General features: G+C 48.3%; 1 protein-coding gene across 1 annotated transcript; it reads left to right on the top strand.

The window, feature by feature from the left end:
- Window positions 1-860: 860 nt before the first annotated feature.
- On the top strand, window positions 861-18,582 carry PIGU (phosphatidylinositol glycan anchor biosynthesis class U; the record flags this gene model as incomplete). The annotated part of the gene is made up of 12 exons (XM_082293083.1): window positions 861-990; window positions 2,671-2,735; window positions 4,023-4,082; window positions 5,024-5,086; window positions 6,357-6,466; window positions 8,080-8,180; window positions 10,123-10,220; window positions 12,066-12,220; window positions 12,730-12,873; window positions 13,661-13,785; window positions 15,579-15,721; window positions 18,448-18,582. The coding sequence occupies 12 exons, from the start codon at window positions 861-863 to the stop codon at window positions 18,559-18,561; spliced, it is 1,308 nt and encodes a 435-aa protein (XP_082149209.1). The 3' UTR covers window positions 18,562-18,582.
- Window positions 18,583-21,061: the final 2,479 nt, after the last annotated feature.

Genomic DNA, 21,061 nt, shown 5'->3' with positions numbered 1-21,061 from the left:
GTCACTCAATTTTTTAGGAGATTATCATGTCTTCCTTCCACTTGTCTCCATTCAGATGACGTGCTGTAAAGGTTATTTTTGTGCAAGATTGAGTGAACAGGTTGTGCACATGCCCAGGGATGGGGATGGAGGAACAGCTGTTGGAGAACAGCAGGAAAGTCCAAGCTGGGAAGGTAGGTGGGTGAAAGTCTCCCCAGAACTCTAAAGCTCTGGAGCTGTTGCAACCACATAGACTGAGAACCTGAGTCTGCCAAGAGCCTTCTGAAACCAAACACGGCCACGAGCACTCCGTGCCCTCGCAAAAGCCGTGACTCTCACCACAGCCACAGAAAACATGCGGGCAGATACCATGGGGGTCTGTGAAATATCTGAAAAATAAAGAACTATCTGAGGGAATTTCCAAACAGTTCAGAAGCCACCGACGCTCCTCGCCCGAGCTGGGTCCAGCCCGCCAGGCCCTGCTCCAGCTGGGCAGAGCTGCCATCCAGAGGCACCTCGGATCCATAGGCGGGAGGCACGGGTCGCGGGGAGCGCGATGCCGCTCGAGGACAGACTCTCCCTGTCCTCCGGCTGAGGAGGGGCTGGTCCGTGTGGTCGCCTTGGGCAAGCGCGGCCAGGACAGGGCAGCTCGGGGGACGGGGAGTGGGACCCCCGCCTGGCCGCTCCAAGCGCCCGCAGCCTTCGCGATCCTGCTAGTTAGCCCCACTCGCGGCCGCCGTAGTTCTGAGCTGTGCCGGGAGGCTGTGGCGCCAGGGCTGCTGGGACATGTAGTCGGCCTGGGCGGGCCGGTTCATTGGCGGCGTGCTCCCCGCCGCCGCCCGGGAACTACAGCCGGCGGCAGCGGCGGAGCGCGCGCCGGGATGGCGGCCCCGTTGGTGTTGGTGGTGCTGGCGGCCGTGACGGTGCGCGCCGCGCTCTACCGCTCCAGCCTCGCCGTCTACATCGCCGAGCGGGTCGAGGTGGCGTCCCCGCTGAACGCCTGGAAGCGAGGTGAGGCCTGGCGAGCCGGGGCCGGGGCGCCGCTGGCCCGGCCGAGCCCCGCGGGGGCGGCGAGAAGGGGCCAGGGCGGCGGGACCCCCCGAGCCGGGCGGGCAGGACCTGATCCCGGCCGGGCTGGGAGCGGCCCCGCGGGGAGGGCACCCGGCTGCGCCCCGGGCAGGGCCGGGCCGGGCCGTGCTCGCCCAGGCCCGAACCAGAGCTGCACGCAAGGGCCCTGAGCAGCTGTGCCCGCAAGGAGCCGGCGGGAGCCGGTGCTCGGCGGCTTCGGGGAGCAGGAGGGCCGCGGGGCTGGAGGCAGAGGACAGGGCTGGAGCCAGGACGTCGCGGTTCACAGCTGGCCGGGGACACTGGTGGTGTCACACATGTTCACAAACGGGCGTGTGACCGAGCCGGCACGGAGCGTGTGGCTCCATCAGCCTGGACCGCGCCCGGCCCGTTCCGCTGTCCCTGCACACGCACCGCGTCGTGGTGAGAATGGCACTGCACGGCCCCCAGCTCATTGCCCTTGTTCAGCTGGTGTCCCCACACGTTACCAGTGATTCAAATTCTCTTCTGAAGGCTGAGTGAGGTACAGTGTAATCGCGGCTTTTCAGTGACGTTAATCTGTGTATCATCTGAGTCTGTTAGGAACCTTAATTTATTTTAAAGACGTCCCTTTGGTATCCAGTTATTTATGCAGGTAAAATTATTTGCAGTTTTGGGGTGGAAAAGAGTGGCCCAGAAGTAATAAAGGTCAAAAGTACAAGTACATGTGATGACCTGAGGTCTTTGCTCCACAGTATGTAGCACTTCACACTTCCCTGTGCAATTGAATCTTTCTAAATACTACCTTAGAGCATCAAGGTAGGTGTCTAGATAGTAAGGAGAAAAAGTAGGATCATCTTGAAAAGCTTGGGTTGTCGCCATACAGGAAGTTGGTGGCAGCCAGAATCTATTTCTCCAGCATGTCACTGAACTGAGCAGCTCTTGTGTTTTCCTGCAGTGTCCTGCCTGTTTCTCTCTGAACAAATGGGCCCTTTTCCCTTAGCTCCTTTCCCTGCATTCTGCTCAGTCCCAGGGAATCTCTGTGCTCAGGAGGGTGGGGATTCTGTGGAAAGGCACACACACGCATTGCAGGGCAAGCTGTAACTCCATGAGCACAGAGGAGCTGAATTAAGGCTATAAAATGTCAGCAAGTTTCAACAAGAGATAAAGCTTTTAGCTTTGCCTGGCAATATGTTGTTCTTTTCTGTTCTTCCCTTTGTTATTTTGGACGTTTGAGGCCTCCCTACATCTAATGAGGCAAAACAGTTCAAATTCTATATTATGTTGTGGTTTTCCTCTTGGAATTGAGTATTTCTCCAGCGCACATGCCATATATCACCTAACAGGTGACTCAAAAGGAGGAGGTACCATGCATGTGATTTAAATGGAGTTAAGTGCAAAAGAATTCATCTAGAACATTTGTACCTGAAACAAATAAATAGGTGGTGAGTGCCCATGCAGGAACGTGCATGGCAGAGCTGGGGGCAAATCAGTTCTGGCTGGCTGTTGGCTCTGGGAGGTTTGGTGTCATTCATTCAGTGTGAGATTCTTAGAGTGTCAGTGTTTTAAAAACTGCAGTTTTGCCATCATGAGATCTCTCACCTCCCACCTTACAGGGTTCTAATGCAGGTGTTTTGTCTGTTTCAGTGGTCGAAGGATTAGCTCTGCTGGATTTAGGGGTCTCACCATACTCTGGAGCTATTTTTCACGAGGTTGGTTTGCATGCTTGGTTTTAAATGTGATATTCCAGTGGCAGGGGTCTTAGTTTGACTGCTCAGGGCCTGGAGAAGGCTGGGGGCCTGTCTTGTCCCAAAGACTGCAGAGAACCCAAATTTGTGTGGTTTGTCTGAGCAATGTTTGTGCAGTGACCAGCACGAGGAAATCCAGGTAATCCCAGTGCATTCCCTGTGCAGGGGCAGACAGTGTCATATTTGTTACTGCATGAAGAAACTCTGAGACAGGGCAACTCTGTAATAAGTGAAATACTCTGTTCACATCCAGCTGTTTCTGTCAGCACAAGCTGGAGCAGGGACAGTGTCACTGTGAGTCTGATAGGATTTACTGGGTATCAGCACCTGGAAATTCTAATACTTGCACAAGCACGCAGTTTATTTATTCCTCATCTTGAAAACACCTCATTCCAACAAAAGCACTTCAGCACCTGTGGGGTTTTGTGCCCTGGGGTGGTCTTACTGATATGAAGGTACACTCATACATAGTGTCACCTGGGGTGAAGCAGGTACTTGGTATCCTCTGAAAACTGGTTACTTTTCATTAAATTCTACTTCTTTAGACAGAATTTCTCCCAGACTGTGAAATATTTCTCCATGCTTATATAGACCTTCACATTATTTTTAAAGTATTTAAAAAGAAATTTATTTTCTCACAGTGAAGGCTGAATTTGCAGCATGTAAATATAGTCCTTCCAGACTAAGCTTCTGTGTGATGGGAATAATTCAAAAATGTGCTTTTCCTCGTACCTTAGAAGGGAAAAGTTCTAGGAGTAAGAGGGTGATAGGATTGTAACCCTACTGCTTTATGGTTTTAACATGCTTTCTTCTTTTTACATTATAAAAGACTCATCTAAACAACAGGGGAACCAGCTATGTAGGAAATCTTTCAAAGGAAATCTTTCAGGCAGACAGCCTGAAAAAATAGATTTTCTAGAAAAAAAATTACTTTCTAAAGCTGGTCTTTGTATGCTTTCTATTGTAAGTCTACCACTATTGTGTAGAATTGAAAAGTTGGAATAGAATACAATTTTCAGAGTTGATGGTGTCTTTTATAAAGTACATTGAGGACTTTGCAAGGAAAAAGACCAGTAGGTGTGCTTTGATTAATCACTTTGCTCTGAAATGCCAGTGTTGGAGAAGAGGCCAAGGAAAATTACTTTTGGCAGTGTCTTGTAGAACTGCTCAACTCTTGTAGTTTGTCTCATCAAATCACTGGTATTTTATCTGGACAGTAGTGATGTGGATTTCCTTTCTGCTCTCTTTCAGACCCCACTGATAATCTATCTCTTTCACTTCCTGATTGAATATGCTGAACTGGTGTTCATGGTAAGTGCTCCTGGAAAGCTTCTCCTGAAAGGTCCCATTCAGGGAAATGCTGAGTATGACTTTCTTTTCAGTCCTTCAGCTTCCCTGTAGCTCAAATTCCTGCTGAGCTCACAGTTAATTAGAAAGGCAGCTTTGCCTGCACAAACCCACATTCAGGCTTTTCCCCTCTTGTACATATTCCTTCTTTTTTGTGAGTTCTTGCTTAGATAAGTATCCCCACAGAGGGATAGAAGGTGTCGTTTTATTTCAAATTTCAAATGTTATCTCTTAGAGGTAACAAAATACTTTGTCTCCCCAGCCTAATCCCTACACTGCTGTTTCTCACCGATCCCTACTCTGCTGTTTCTGTCTGCCAAACACCAGACCTGCAAGGAGCACAAATGCCCCAAATGTCCCTTGTAAATTGTCCTGCGAGTTCTTCTGCATAATTCAGAAGAACAGAAGTCCTGTAGCTGGCTGCACACAGCACCCAGTGGAGCCTCTGTGCCCAGGTCCCTGCCAGGCAGGGCTTGTGCAGAGCCAGCAGGCATCTGCCCTGTACTGCTGCCTGGGCAGTCTGGGGCAGCTCAAGGCACTCTCATGCTGCACTGGTGGCCAGGTGGGTTTAACCAGCTGGGCACTGCCCCAGTGTTGCTGTGCTCTCACTGCACCAGTGATTCTCTCTATTACCCTCACGTGCTGCTCTCCATGAACAATTTACTTCCTCTTAATTCCCCATTCTCTTGTTTTGTGAATATACATATTTTTGATACAGATCATGCCTTCAAGGTGAAGTGGTGGTGTGTGAGGGCACTGTACAAATCAGCCTTTCAGGATTTTTAAAACTTGTGTTTTGTTCCCCTGAGCTGAGTCAGATCAGAGCTGCTGTTAAATGCTGACCAATGTATTTTTCTCCATTTGTTCATTTTGCTTACAATCAGTCTATCCCTTGATTTTTTTAGATAACTGATGTGCTAACTGCTGTTGCCCTTTACTTGGCAATCCAGGACTTCAACAAAGTTGTGGTAAGCTGACTTCCCAGTGTTGCTGGTCCTCTTCTCCCAGCAAATATAATTACCTTGGGCCAAAGAAAAGATGTGCTAGAGGAGGTGGTGCCAAGTCCTTGTTGCAGTAAATCTGGTCATATTTTAATGATAAACAGGACCGAATGTGGTAAACAACTGAGGCATTTTAAATTTTGTTGTGGCACTATTCCAGTGTCTAGCTACACACTGAGTGGTGATCACAGCAGGGTACAATCTTCTGCAGCCTGGGTGTTACACCTTGGAGAGGGTTTCTTTGCACACAGCATGAGGTAATACACAGACTAGAAATGTGTGAAAGAAGGAGCGAAACCTTCCAACAGTTCTAAGGTGACATAAATCATTCTAGTGAGCGTGGTGAAAGTCTGACATCAGATACTACTTCCAATACCCCTTCAAATTATAAGGATGTGTATTTGGAGGTGAGTGACTCCTCCCAGCTCTCAAAGAACATTTTGTGTAAGCAGTGCTGTGCTCTCTGTAGTTCCAGGGGGGTGGGGATTAGGTATCAACATCAGCAGGGAGACTACATTTTCTACAGCATCTCGGTGGTCTCCCACCCAGCTGTGTGCTTGTTCCCTGTCCTCTGACTTTCAGATTAAGGAAATAACTCAGGATAGAACTGAAGCATGTAAGAATTCCACATGTGAATTACTTTGGTTGTTGAGAATTTACTGCTAGCATCTCTGTCCTGTCTCACCATAACATTATTCAGTCAGTTCATATTTCAGATTTCTCTTTTGTCTCCATAGAGAGCCTCGTAGAACAAAAGAGATTAAAGAGGGATTTGTCATAGAAGTATCCATCTTTAAAACAACAAAGACTGCATACTAATGGAGTTTGGGTTTTCAGGGGCTTGTGTGTTGAACAGTGAATTTATAAAGTTAGCTTTTCATTAGGGATCCAGAGAGGTGTTAGGAAGATTGAGTATTGAACACTAGTGTGGTGAATTCACTGGTAGCTGTGTCAAGGCATAGACACAGGTAATTAAGGAAGTTTAAACAAGTAGAGATTATCTGCTTCCTCCTGACTCTCACTTCAGTTGTTAAGTATTTGGGAGAAGATAGGGGTTTTTTTGTTCTCTACAACTCCTCACATAACATAAGTTTTAGCTCATGCCGGGGGCTTGAATATGCTCCACAGAAATAGAAACCCCAGGTAACTGGCTGAGTAATATGAAATAAATTACACAAGTAGTACAGAATAATGACTTTCCTCTTCTGACAGTCTTTGATCATTCTCCCTTGTTCAGTTCAAAAAGCAGAAGCTCCTAATAGAACTGGATAAATATGCCCCAGATGTGGCTGAACTCATCCAGACACCCATGGAGATGCACTACATCCCCCTCAAGGTAGCACTATTGTAAGTATTGCACTTGTAGGCTGCAGTGGGCTGCTTTGGTTCCTCAGCTCCCTTTGGGGTTTATTTGTCTTATTTGGGCCTTCAAAAACTCTCAAAAGTTTGGTTTCTTTCCCACAGAAATTCTGAATTTCCTATTGGCCCTGAATACTCAGTTTGAAAGTGAAAAGCAGATGCATTTCCATGTGTTTGTTGCCAATGAGTGAATTCACTCAGGCCCTTTGATATGGGCTCAGCAGTGTAAGGTCATTAATTGGGTAACAAGAATGTTGTGTCAGCACAGATCACATTCCTATTTATTTTTATGATAATGTTATCAAAATTGATTCTGTGCCTTCCAAATGGTGTCTTTTCAGAAAAGTTAGGAGAATTTTTGAGCAGCTGGACAAAATGCTTGCTGAATATCCACAATTGCTTATAACAGTTAAAAGATGTTTTCATGTTGCTGTTTTATTAATTTCATGTCTTGGTGTTCCTCTGTACACTAAACATTGTTTTATTTCAGAAGGCCTCAACTAAAATAACTAATGTACAAGCAAGGTACCTGCTGTTACAGAATTTTTTAAATTGATATTTTGACACAAAGAAATGATCCAAATTGTTCTGTATCAGAGAGAGTTCTCCATTAGATAAGCTGCCATTTTTTCTTGTTTTCATATGAATTTTTTAAATGGCACATTTCCTGTGGCCAGAAGGGTAAAGTGGGTGAATTGCAGACTGTTTTGCACATTGCCACAGCAAAGTTGGCATTAAATTGTACCTGTCCTGCTGTAGGCTGCCTTCTGGAAATACTGAAAAAGACAGACTAGGACTCTGAGACATTGGAAAATACAAAGAGAGAATTAGGAAATCATCAGCCCTGTCTACTGACTCTGATGAGTAAATTAGTTATTGGCAAGGCTGATCAGTACATTATCATACTTATTGTATTGGTAGTCCTCCAGACCTTTTTCTTTGCTCTGAACCTATTTAAATGAGATTATTGTAATTCTTATTTCCAAGAGGAGCTGGCATTCTTGCTAACTAAAGTGTGGCTGCGTCCTGGAATGTAAAGTCATTCAGAGTTTTTCTGTAATTCCAATTAAAGTGTGCCAGTCTTGCATAGCTGGCAGGTTTTGTGCTCAGATCGTGCTGTGGTGAACATAAAGGCTTGCTCTGCCACAGCAGGAGACTGGTTGGGTTGTGGGAAACTCTGCCCATGTCTCAGATTTGTTTCCATCACATTTTCTGTTTATTCTCCTTCAGAAGTAGTAGGTGTGAGTAGCAGAAAAAGTTTCCTTTGGACCCAGGAATCCTAGATCTGACTGAATAAATGTACAATGCTTCTGCAAAGCAAGAAACCGTTTTGGTAGTCATTTTCTAGGCCAGAACTTGCATTTTGGACATCTTCCCAATGTCTCATTTCTGTAGTGGCCCCTGTGTCCAAGTCTGCAATCCAAAGGTCTGGTTTTTGCTTCAGATTGAAGAACCTGTGCAGCTGAATTAATTTGCTGATGAGAGGATCCCATCAAATGTAAATAAACAAAAAGAAAAGGCAAAGTGCATCTTTTTTTTCTTTGAACTTCTCTTTAATTGGATGCTCCTTGGAATGTAACCTGAGCTTTGCTCTTTTTCAGCTACCTGTTAAACCCCTACACTGTGATGTCTTGTGTGGCAAAGTCCACCTGCGCCATCAACAACTCTGTCATTGCATTCTTCATTTTAGCTACAATAAAAGGTAACACAGTGAAGAAAAAAGGGTTCTTTATGACTTTCTAGAAAGATTAGAAATGTAGCAAAAATTAAATCCAGGGGAAGATTTATAGATACGATTGCTCTGAAGATCTCAGTGCAACACAGTAGAAACGGGACTGGAACAAGTCCTGAATGAATTTGTGAGATCAAGAGACTTTATGGTCAAGTAAAAACTTACTTTCACCTCAGTGTACCTGGGAGTTTCATCTAAAAACTGACTCCTTTTCCTGGTTGGCCTCAAGTAGCCTTCTGTTCAGGAAGAAATTGGTCTGTGTGTTGCAGGACATAAGAGTTCTGTTGCTCTTCTTTTGTATGTGAATATGCACTTAAGCATCACAAACAATTTATTTTCAAAGCTTATCCTTGAACTTTTATTCAAAAGCAAGCATTTGCCTGCAGCTATTATTTGGCTTTCACTCACAGTTGTAAACATGGTTTGAAATGAACTAATTGAGCTTTAGGGAAGCAGAAGCAGTAACCAGAGACCCAGACCAGCCCAGTGGAGCAGATTGTCAGAATCTGTCACTGTTTCAATCATTTTGTGCATAGTGCCAGCTTTCTGTTTCTTTTATGACTCCCCTATAAGCTTTTAGCCTATATGATTTGTACTAGTCACCTCTGTTTTAATGAGTTCGCTGCTGGATCAGAGGAAAGGTCAGTCTGATCTCTTGTGTCCAGCAGGGCCCAGACCCAGGCACTGCAAAAAAATGCTGATATAGTTTTTATTAGTATTTCCAAAAGAAAGTTTTCCTATAATTATTGGCTAATTGTGTCAGGAGGTGTTTTCATTTAAAAGCATTTGCAATAGCAAACAAGTGGGATCTGTTCAGTTAAACTGATTTTTAACTGTTCACTGATACCCTAAGACCAATAGTTTGGTCATAGGCAAAGGCTGTCTCGTGGTTTCTCCCTGACTGGGAGTGTGGCAGTCTGGGGTTTAAGTGGGCAAAGAGGATATCAGGTTATGTCTGTGATTTCTGGGAATCACTTCTTTAGATCTGTGCTGAATTGAACACTGGATAAAATACAGGATAGGGAGGTTTCTATCAGGAGAGTGCTGCTGAGGAGAGGCTCATCACCAGGTAACCCTGTATTTTCCCTTTCAGAGGAGGAAGCAGAGAGGAGTTCTCTGAGTGTTTGCTGTCAGCAGTGACAGCTGGTTCAATGCACTGAGTCAGGGCTCTTGCTGAGAGCTTGTCTTGTCTCAGCTCTATTTTTACAGAAGACTTCCATCAAGTCTGTAGCTATAACCAGGCTACTGCACTGGGTGCTTGTATTTTTACTGTTTAACCTGACATCTTTTGGATGTTATTTGTGTTACTGGTAGTTGAGAAATGTGAGTACCCAACACTGAGACACCTCAAATAAAGCTGCCTCAATAAAGGCATTCATATTTATAAGATCACTTGGAAAAGCTGTGCCAATCCTTTCTGTGCCTCAGTTTTGGTATCAGTAAAGCAGAGCTAATGCTACTCCATTCCTTCAGCTGCAGACTTTGCATGCTCTCTTGCACAGAGCTTTGCTGAGGCCACAGCACATTCTGGTGATGAGGTTATCCAGCATGCCCAGTATGGCAGTTCTTACATACAGGTATGACTTAAGTGAATGCATTCCCGTGCATTAACAGCAGCCAGCATGGGCTTTATATAGACTGAATTATATGAATCTCCTTCTGTGTGTGAATGACAGGAAATATAAACCAGCCAGTGGCTCTTTCTTATGGAATGAGTCATTCTCCATTCAAAATGTCATTAAAAAGAGGACAGCCTCCAGGATATGTTCTGCTAAAAACTCCTTTAAGTGGCGTCCTGATATTTGGGAATCCCCTGCAGAGGGTTATGAGTTTCTTCCCATTTGGACTTCCTGTCTGTATAGCTGTTCATAGCAAAAGTTCCTTATAAATGAACCTTTTTTTTTCTTTGCAGGTAGTGCCTTCCTCAGTGCTGTGTTTCTGGCCTTAGCAACATACCAGTCTCTCTACCCTCTCACACTGTTTGCTCCAGCACTGCTTTACCTTCTACAGGTAGGTGATTTCTAACTCTTGGTACCTGTTGTCTTCTTGTAGCTGTGCAGGGACAGTCCTGGCGAGGGGAGTCAGACAAGTGCAGAGTTTCAGAAAAAGTGGCTCTCCTCAAGCCGTGGCAAATTTGAACCCTGAATGGGAATGCCTGTGTGTGGAGAGAAGGGAGCAGGAAGTCACCTACAGAACTGGGTGGTGTTTAGCTTGCCCAAAATAAGTGCTGTTCTTTGTGTGGTGTGAGCAGCAATAAGGGGCTTAGACCCAGAGGAGTTTGAAAATGCTGGTTTGGGGTTTAATGGCAAAAGGCATGTTCTGGAAAGAGCCTTGGTTGTCCTTTCTCCCTCTCCATTAACAAGACCCTGAATCCCACCAGGGCTGACCTTGCTAATTTTATCCTGCTATGGCAGCAAGGTGAGGCTGTGACGCCAGCAGAGGCTCAGCTCACTTCACAGATCATTTTGTGATAATTTTTGGTATTTGAAATTATTACGATTCTGAAATGCTGCTGTTGTGCGTTTCACCAGTCTTTTTTGGTTGCTTCTGGTGGTGATTTTCATAGCTTATCTTCACTGCTTAACTAGCCTGTTCTCAAATCTCTGAGCTTCCAGAGAGAATGGGAGTCAGTTGTAATTCATTTTCTTTCTCTGACTGTCTGACATGAATGCCTCTTACTTTTTTTCCAGAAATTTTATTATTAGTAGTAAAGACTAAAGAGAAGAACTGCAGAGTTGGTGTTGCTTTTTCATTTGGTGATTTTTAGGAACATTTATATCTTTAATACTTTGGTCTCAGTTGTTCTCTTTTAACTTTAGTCAAAGTAAGCTGGGAGTAAAGTGCAAGCATTGTACTTCACATTCACAAACAATAAGTGCTTTGATATGTGATTGCCTAATTTGCAACCTTTAGAGGCAGTCATGTCAGTATGTGTCCTTTTATCTAAATTTGTAAATGAACTTTCCTGCATTCTTTGTACAGAATTAAATCACTTTTCTCCTGCTCTTTTCAATCTGTCCTGCCAAAAATTTTTTGGTGATGTTGCTTACATTGTCCCAGCAAGTGACATTAAACCCGCTCTGACTGAGAAAACCCAGTGAGCTTTACACAGCAGTCAGGGCAGGTTCTCTGCACATCTCCTGCCACTGCAAACCCCAGGGCCAAATGGAAAAACCACATCACTGACCTGGAGCTGCAGAATGCTGAGCGATTCCCAGAGGTGTTGGCCCCTGTGTATATTTGTCTGTACACAGGCACAGGGGACCTGATGGAGTGAGATACCTGTTAAGTTACATGACAAGGGCTTGAGGCTGACTTGTGACAAGGACATGTGGCAGTGGGAGGACTTTGTCTGAGGAAGCCAGCTTTCAGAGGGACTCTTTTGTGCTTAGGAGCTCAGTGGATGTCCTCTCTCCCTGACAGCAGCAGATCAGGAGTGCCAGGCCGAGTGGTGGTACCACAGGGTGGGGGTTCTGGAGCAGGGCTTTCGGTCCCCCTGGGCAGTGGGTTCGTGCAGGAGAAGACAGGCACGAGTGCAGTGCTGCAAACGTCTGAGGTACCAGTGCAGCTGGGCAGAGGGGTGTGTAAATCTTACACCTGTGCATGTGCTCACAGGAGTGACTCACTGCAAGCAGAAATGACCAGCTTCAAACACAGTTCTGGGAATACGTGCAATGTGTATGACTTAATTGGCCAGAGTGAAGAACAACAAGCAAATTGTGCTTGAAAGCTGCTCCTTCAAGTGCCATAGTGCCAATGTTTGATGCTTTCTTTCATCAGTTTAAAATGATGTTCTGAACACTCAGGCTTTCTTGTGGCTCTCTACCTGACGAGGTGCTTCTGTTTCTCTTTCAGCGTCAGTTCATACCTATCAAACTGAAAAGCAAAAGTTTCTGGCTCTACACCATGCAGTATGCATCCCTGTACCTGTGCAGCCTCGTGGTGATCATCTGCCTCTCCTTCTTCCTGCTCAACTCCTGGGATTTTATCCCATCTGTTTATGGGTTTATGTAAGTATAAGGATTCTTACTGATGGTTTTCTGTCTGGCCCCACCCAGGTTGTTTCTTGCCCATCACACACAGGTGTGTGCTTGACCCAGGAAGTGTGGGGTCTGTGATTTACTGGCAATGCAAGAAAAGAAAGAATATGTGGAGGAAAGCAGCCATTAGCCAACTCCAACTTCTGTTAAATAACAGCAAAAATTAAAGACAGGAGCAGTTTGCCACTGACTGAGTGACTGGAAATGGGTTTGATTGTTGAGCTACTGTGGCTGTGAAATACTCCTCTCTGGAGAAATGTCTGCTCGAGAATGGTTTAAATCCTGCTGGGACATCAGGAAGGATTCCTCAGCAGGATTTAAACCTGCTCTCCACCTTTTCATCCATTTGGTTTCTCTTTCATGGATTTACAATTTAGGTCCTCCATGCAGTAGCACACAATGGTAATTAATGCAGCAGAAGCAGGGCAGTGAAAAACGTCCATTAAAAAATTTACCATGACTTTCTTTTCAAATTTCAGCCTTTCTGTTCCAGACCTGACACCCAATATTGGACTTTTCTGGTACTTCTTTGCAGAGATGTTTGAACACTTCAGTCTTTTCTTTGTATGTGTGTTTCAAATCAATGTGTTCTTCTACACCATTCCCTTGGCAATAAAGTTAAAGTAAGTATGAGTGTGTTTCTTTGCTACTTCTTTTAAGTTTTCTAGTGGAAGCTTCTACAGCTGAAGTCAGATGTCTTGATCTACAAGCTTGAAAAAGATTTTTAACAGGGCCTGGTGTCCTCATTTCCCATCGTTTCAGCTCTGTTCTTCTTAAGTAGAGTGACTTGGGCTCTGCAGTGGAACTCTGTGTTGCAAGCATCAGGAGAGGCAGCAGAAATGGAGGCTGTAGAAGTGCCTGCTCCCTGCCAGCATAAGCCACTGTAGTCAGAAAGCTGGAACTTCAAGCGCTTCATTGTCAGAAAAAAAGTGGGAACTTGGGGACTTTGCTAGCTGACTTCACTGACTTCTTTCTGATAAAAACACCCATTAACACACTTGCATTCTCAGTGAGCTTGTCTTTTGGCTTGCCCTGGATAGATCAGGTGTCCCAGAGGGATAACTATGGGCTTTGGGCTTCTCCAAATTGCCATCAGAGGGCAGGTGCTAATTGCTTCTGGGGAATAAGGCAGAGCTGGGGAGGCACAGTGCAGATGACCATTGTGCAGTGTGTAAATGTGTGCTGAGGGAGGCCCGAGGGCTGTGGCAGATGTGCCTCTCCTGACGCTGCTGCTCTGCAGGGCAGCTCTGTCCACCCCACCCAGCCTTCGGAGCCTAGTCTGGAGAGAACAGGGCTGGAGGAGCCTCTTTGAGCCTGTCCTGCAGCACATCTGTGCCCTTGCTGATATTTATTTGCAGTTTCCAGAGGCCCTACTGCATGCTCTTAGCCTTTGTTTGTTTTGCCTTCCAGGGAGCATCCTGTGTTCTTCATGTTTGTCCAGCTCGCCATCATTTCTATCTTCAAGTCCTATCCCACCGTGGGAGACATTGCACTGTACATGGCCTTCCTGCCCGTCTGGAGCCACCTTTACAGATGTAAGTTCTTTGTGCTTGATAATTCTTTATCTGCAATGGGGAAAGGCCTGTCAAATGATTAAATTAAATGGTCACCACTAAACCAAACCAGACCCAAGTTCATAGGCTCTCATGACCTCCATGGGGTGTCTAGGAGGAGGCTGGATTTTGGAGGTTTTTTTCCTCTGCTGATACAGTCCCTAACATGTCTTTAGGACTAGGGTCGAAATTGGTCAAGGAGGGAATTTTCACTGGTACCTTATCTTCCCCCTCTCTCCATCTTGGTCTGAAGATTAACTTTTTAATAAGAACTTTTTACAGTCCTGCATCCTCCAGATGCTTCACTCCCATTTAAGGCTGTGTAATTTGAACAGTGCTCCTGCAGTTGTCAGTCCCCCAGCCTTAAAATGCTGGACCTTGCAGTTGTGCTTTGTTTTGAATCTGCTTGTTTGCTTAGAGTGAAAGTAACTGAATTACTCCAAGCAATTGTCCAATCTTTCTTAAATGCTTCAAAGAGACCCTCTTTAGCTCTTGAAATCACATAGAGCTTCCTGCGGATTCTTAGGCTCAGTCTATAGAACCTGCTTCCATAGGGAGGTTTGGAAGTGATGTGTTTTTCCTGGCATTTCTTGCTTAAACCAACTGCTTTGACCAACACTGCCAGGTTGTCCAGGCCTTTCACTGCAGCCTTCTCCAGGCCAGGCCAAGTGTGTTCATGGACAGCTCACCTGCCTGTTGTAGGAGACTTAGTCAGGAGTCAGGAGACCTGGAGACCAACTGCTCTGTGGGTTTCAGACTCAGGAGAGCTGAGGCCAAAGCAGCTATGATCAAACAGGGCAGGAATCCCCAGGGTGGCCCTGAGCACATCACAGCTGTAGCAGGTGATGAACTTCTGAGAAGTCCTTGCTCAGTGTAGATCAGTGGCACATTCCAAGCATGCAGTCAGAGGGCAGTCATCTGTCACATGCTCCCACCCCAAAGTGTGTGAACAGACCTACTGAACAAGAGGTTTAGAATAGGTGGGAAGAGGTTTGGATGTGACAATGCTCTTAAAACATAAGCTGCCCTCAGCTGCAGAGTGATGGGCATAGGCTGAGCTGCAGCCAAGCACAGCAGCACAAGTGCCAGGATGGATTACAGCACTGCTACCAAAGGACAGGCAAAAGCACTTCACAGAAAAGGAAACCTCTCCTGCCCTGGTAGTTCCCAGCTCTTTTAGACAAAGTTGTGCTTGGTTTTTGTCCACCTGGCACATACTCAGGCAGACTGCTGGATTCTTGCACTTCCCGAGGTTGTGTGTCTTGTCAGTGCATTTGGCCTGTATGAGTTTCTTCCTTTTGTGGTGCTTTCATTTCCTTGCCACCTCCCAAGTATCTTTTCCTATAACCCACAGATTCATTTTTTTCCTTTGTCATTAGCTTGATGAGGCAAGGGATTAAAGTGCTCTGCTCTCCAAACTGGGATGCTGCTGGAAAGGCCCCTTTGCAGGCTGCTGGTTGCTGTAGTGTAGGTACCAAAGAACCAAAGTCATCCAAGAAAGAATGTTTGGAAGCAGGGCCGAGAAGGAAAGAGCTACAAATGGAGATTTCACACTGCAGCAAAGGCAGAAGTATTTATTTGGAAGGGGAAATATAGTGGATTTCTTATAACCACTATCCAGGAAGTTACTAAAGCAACCTGTGAAAGGTTGTTGGAGGGAAGTATGTCTTGGCAAGTGCCTCTGACCCCCTGCACACACCCTAAGTACTGTTGCTGGTTGTCTGACCATGACTGCTCAGTAATACATCATTTTAACAGCTGGTTTTCTTTTGCAGTCCTCCGGAACATCTTCATCCTGTCATGTGTGCTCATTTTCTGCTCCTTCCTGTTCCCTGTTCTGTGGCATCTGTGGATTTATGCAGGAAGTGCCAACTCCAATTTTTATTATGCCATCACATTGACTTTCAACGTAGGGCAGGTCAGTAGAGTGAGGCAAATGAAGCTGCCATGTGGGCTGGCTGCTGGATGGGGTGGCCTGTCAGCAGCAGTGAATTCTGCAGGATGGGGCTGGCTCTCTGCATCCTGTGTGGTCCTGCATTGCAGCTTCCTGGCTCTCCTCCTGGATTCTGCCTGTTCCTCAGCCCCTGGCACACTAATGGAAAGAGTTCTTGTGGTGTTTGAGCTGTGGCTTAACAATCCAAGCCGGCTGACTGCAGGTTCTGTGCTCTGTTGCTGATGGCTGAGGAAAAGCATCTCAGTGTGGCAGGACCAAGCACAAGTGAATGGAGAAGGGGAGCTAAGAGGGGGAATGGAAAAACCTCAGGGCAGTAGCAGTGGGGCCAGAAAACAGACAAATGAGACCTGCCCATGCAGAGGGACATGGCACCATCACTCTTTTTCTGAGATGTGGTGGCACGTGCAGGGTGCCAGTGATGCCAGGACTTGCTCTCCCTGCCTTTCCTGAGGCCATTCTGGATACATGAATTCCAGTGGCCTTAGGGAGAGCAGAGCTTAGTACCCTTGAAGGGTGGAACTCAGTGTACACAGGTGCTACAACCTTTAGTAAATCCTTCCTCTTCTCTGTGCTGCTTGTCATATACCTGAGCCCTGGGGCAGTTTAACATGGGGGTGAGCAGAATGTTTATGTTAAAGTTGCCTTGATTTTGAATGTGCCTGAGCCATTTATGCTTGTGTGCTTCTCCTAAAGCCAGGGGAATACTTTGACCAGGGGCATAAAATCACCTACTCTTACCCTTGATTAATGGGGAAAATACTCATTTGGTAAAACCAAAAGAGACTGCACAGGATGAGAGGAAGAATAGAGATTCTGCTAAGAGGTGCTGATAGGAAACTGGGAGTGGTTCATTACGTGTCCTGCTATGGAATGAAAGGAATAGTAAAACTTTAATTAAACATGGCAGGTGTTGATATTCCAAGAGGATTTTATCTCCTACCTGAGAAAGTCATAGCAGATCCTGCAAGGTCTTGTGCTCTGTGTAAATGCAGACAGCAAAAATTTCTTGTCTGATTTCCTTGTGAGAAAGACCTAGCCCTCATCCCCACGCACCTCAGCTCTTCCTTTTCTATCTGCAGAGAAGTTAGTTCAAGGTAAAGTCACCTGCACTGACAGAGCCTGTCAGCAGTTCAGCAAAGCAAGCAGATCCTGGCTGTTTCCCTCTCCCTGGGTCTGTTCTCCTTCACACTTTCTCCCCTAACCTCAGCAGTCTGCAGCCCTGTTTCTCTTGGCCCTGGTCTCCACCTGGCCCTCATCCCCTGTCATCCTGCCCCTGAGCCTCTGCAGCAGCTGCTGTGTTTTTCTGTGCTGGATTGCAGTGACCCAGGCAGGCTTTGACTGTCCTCCCTCTGTGTGCTTAGCACTGCCACGTACTTCAGGTGCCATAGTGCCAAAGCGATGCTTTAAGTGGCATCTGCACACTAGGACACGAGGACAATGCCTACCAGCTCAGGCTGGCACTGAAACAGTTTTCTACTCCAGTTATGTGCTTCTGTTTCCAAATGGAGGAGAGCAGCAGTCCTGGGGGAAGGTCACACTGCAGGAGGCTAAGGGACAGATGGCACTACTGAGCCAGCAGGTCCCTGCCACAGCCCAGCCTGCCCCAGCCGAGGCAGTTTCCCGAGGTGGCAGCTTTAGAGAATCCACTGTCGCCCATTCCTGCAGTTTCAAGGCCCCCAGGTGTGGGAACAGTCCCACTGTGTGCCTCAGTACAACCAAAGTTGTCCTGGCTGGGAGCTGAGTGGCTGGAAAGTGCCCAGTAGGAAAGGCCCTGGGGGTGCTGATCTACAGCAGCTGAACAAGAGCCTGGTGTGGCCAGGTGGGCAAGAGGCCAAGGGCACCTGGCCTGTACCAGCCATGGTGTGGCAGCAGGACCAGGGCAGTGACTGTCCCCTGTGCTGGGCACTGGTGAGGCACCTCAAGTGCTGTGTCCAGTTCTGGGCGCCTCCATTCAGGAAGGCCACTGAGGGCTGGAGCATGTCCAGAGAAGGGAACAGAGCAGCAGGAGCAGCTGAGGGAGCTGGAAAGGGGCTCAGCCTGGAGAAGAGGAGGCTCAGGGGGGACCTTGTGGCTCTGCACAAGTCCCTGACAGGAGGGGGCAGCTGGGGGGGTCGGGCTCTGCTCCCAGGGAACAGGGACAGGACAAGGGAAATGGCCTCAAGGTGGGCCAAGGGAGGTTCAGGTTGGACACCAGGAGGAATTTCCTTCTGGAAAGGGTGGTCAGGCCTTGGAAGAGGCTGCCCAGGGAGGTGGCAGATTCCCATTCCTAGAGGTGCCCAGGGAATGCCTGAACGTGGCACTCACGTGGGTGACAAGGTGCGGATCAGTCAAAGGTTGGACTCAGTGGTCTCAGAGGTCTTTTCCAACTGAAATGACCCTGTGATTCTGGGACAGCCCTTGGACAGGAGTCCTATGGGTGCAGCTGAGATGGTGTGTGCAGCTGTGGCACAGCTGGAGCTGCCACTGTCACACATTTTGGCCAGTTCATGGAGCTGCTGTATGTGAGCCTCCCTTGGCTTAACACAGCGAGGGGGTGGAGGTGTTCCCAAGGTCACAGTGGCTCCTCCAGCAGCATGTGCTGAACATGCCAGGAACTGCTTAACCCCCGATGAGGTCTGTCACCAACACGTGTCTCTCTTTATTCCTGGCTCTGAAGCACCACTGATGTGTCTGAACATCTCACTCCACAGATCCTGCTCGTCTCGGATTATTTCTATGCCTTCCTCCGGCGGGAATACTACCTCACTCATGGACTCCACTTGACAAGGCAGGATGGGACAGAGGCCATGCTGGTTTTGAAATAAGGACTGTACCACCATTTCCTGGGACATGGACCACTCTGAGGAACGTCCAAAGCTTGGGGTATATGGGGTGGGTGGGGAAGGTTCCCTGAATGAGGTCTGACTTTGGGAATGATACCTACTGAAAGAAAGGGCTGAGGTTCTGGGAATACCCCCCTGAGCTGCAGGCTCAGCACAGAGACTGTCAGAGCTGCAGTGCCTCCCCCCTCAGCTGTGCTTTTCACTTTGACCTCAGCCATCAGCTCTTGGCAGTCCAGCAGGAACGAGAGTGTCGGAGCTAAACCTAGGGCTGGAGCTCAGACCATGAACTGTTTTCCACCACTGCTTCTTGGGGATGTTTGCTTCTCCTGGGATCTTCCCCTTCACTGCTTTGACCAGTAACACTGCTTGGCACGAGGCAATCTCTGGGTACCTGGTGCCCCAGCCCTGGCTGCAGATTCCATTTCTTGGTGGTTCTGCTGTTAAGGGATCTGGAAGAATCCCATGTGCTCAGTCACAGTGGGTGCTGTGAAAGAGTTGGGTGACTAAGGATGATGACCTTAGAGGACTGCTGGAGCTGCTGCCACGTGTGGTAACCTCAGCACTCAAACACAAGTAAGAACCAGAACTGGGATGGGGTCAGGAGCAGGGTGGGTACCAGGTAACTGCTCTGTCCCATTGGAGCAACACAGCCATGCCAGGAGCTGCACAGAGGCATTGCAGGTCTCAGAAGGAATACTGCTGAGGAGATGGACTCCCACTGCTCCCAGTTTCTGTTGGGTGACAAAGCCTGGCAGTGCTGGGCTCACGCTGTGCTGCTGTGATCACTTTGGGGCAGCAGCTGAGACCAGGAGGTGTCACAATCTCCCTGTAAGGCCTCAGACCAAATCCAGGAGGAGCCTCAGCCTCTGCTGTTACGGAGTTGTTCCACAGCTGCTTATCACTACTGGATGTGCACTTGTCTGTCACCCCTGAGCCGCTCAGTGCCGGGCTCGTGGCTGTGCACGGGCGCTCCCTTAAGTCAGCTCTCCTGCTCCCCCCCCACTCCTCTGTGTGCTCAGGCCTGCTCACCTTGGAGCTGCTGCTGCTCCCCCCTGAATGTGACACTCTGGGGTGAAGCCACCAGCTCTGCTGGCTGCGTGGTGGCACTGAGACACGGTGACCACAGCGTGACGGCCGCCTCCAGCATCACCACTGCTCCCAAGGGACAGCCGAAGGGTTGGGAGCGTGACATGGAAACCAAACTGCGCCTGGTACCGAGCAGCCGAGAGCTGGATGTGCCCAGGCGGGTGTGTAAGCGGATCTTTCTTTGCGGACAATTCAAACGTTTGCCTTACTGCACCGCTGTCAGCGCTTTGCGGGTGGAGGCGCGCCCAGCCCAGCCCAGCCCAGCCCCAGCCCCAGCCCGGGGCAGCCCCGCGGGGCCCAGGGGCCGGCGGGGCAGGCCAGGAGCATAATAAACTGTGCAAGTTTTGGACACCGTGTGCTCTGTGGCTGTGGGGGCTGGAGGGTGAGGGAGGTGTGGGAGGCACTGAGAGGCACAGGCAGGGGGTAGGAGGGGATTTGAAAGCAAACACGGGTTGGGGGCAGAAGCAAGGACCAAAAAGGAAACAGGGGTTTTGGGGCAGGCTGAACCAGCCCGGCTTTAGGGGAGGCCGGGTCTGTGCAGGTAACCAGGCAGCAGTGTAAGAGAAGGTGAGAGGGTGACTAACTGAGAGGGGCTATGGGGGCTGCTCATTTTACAGCCCCTCTTTCCACAAAGCCAACAATAATTCACCATGAGGAGAGGGATGGTGACGGGGGCGGTGGGACTGAGCTGAGGACTGCTCTCCCTGTCCTCTGCAGCTGCTGGGTTTGTTCCTGGGGCTGTGCCCACTCCCAGCCCCCTGGGCTGGGTCTGCCTGGGTCTCCTGAAGGAGCAAGTCCCAAATTTGGACTCAAGCAGTCCCCAGGAAGGTAGTGGGGTGAGCACTGGGGCAGGGGAGGAGCAAGGGCAGAGGCATGAGCAGGGACAGGGCCAGGGGCAAGGGCAGGGAGAATGAAGGGATAAAGGGGCAGGGCAGAGGCAGGTGCAATGTCAAGGACAGAATCAGGGTCGGGGTATGGGCAGGGGCAGGGCTTGCCATGCTAAGGCAGCTCAGGCTGGGACTGACCTGGGTCCCAGAGAAAGTCTTTGGGGCCACCAGAACCATCTGGTCCCCACCAAGTGTTGCCAGTGACCAAATGCCACCTGTGCCAGGCACCAGGAACCCCCAAACTCTGACTGCCATCAAGGGCTGGTGGGCACGATAGAGCTGACACCCACCAGGACTGACAGGGCTGCAATGGGCCTTGCCTATGGAGATGAGAAACAGCCCAAAATGCCTGCAGTGGGCCCAGGGCCTGGGCTAGGCATCAAGGCCATCGTGCCCTCATGCAAGGCACGCAGAAAGTCCTGGGTTGGCACAAATGGAGCATTGTTGCACTTGGACCCACAGGCTGGGTGGTTTGGGGGTGACATCAGTGAGAAGGGGCCACACTGGGC

The sequence above is a fragment of the Coloeus monedula genome (assembly GCF_965178545.1).
Source record: "Coloeus monedula genome assembly, chromosome: 17".
Taxonomy (NCBI): domain Eukaryota; kingdom Metazoa; phylum Chordata; class Aves; order Passeriformes; family Corvidae; genus Coloeus; species Coloeus monedula.
Note: the sequence above shows the minus strand (reverse complement) of the source record. Positions and strands in the feature narration are given on the sequence as shown.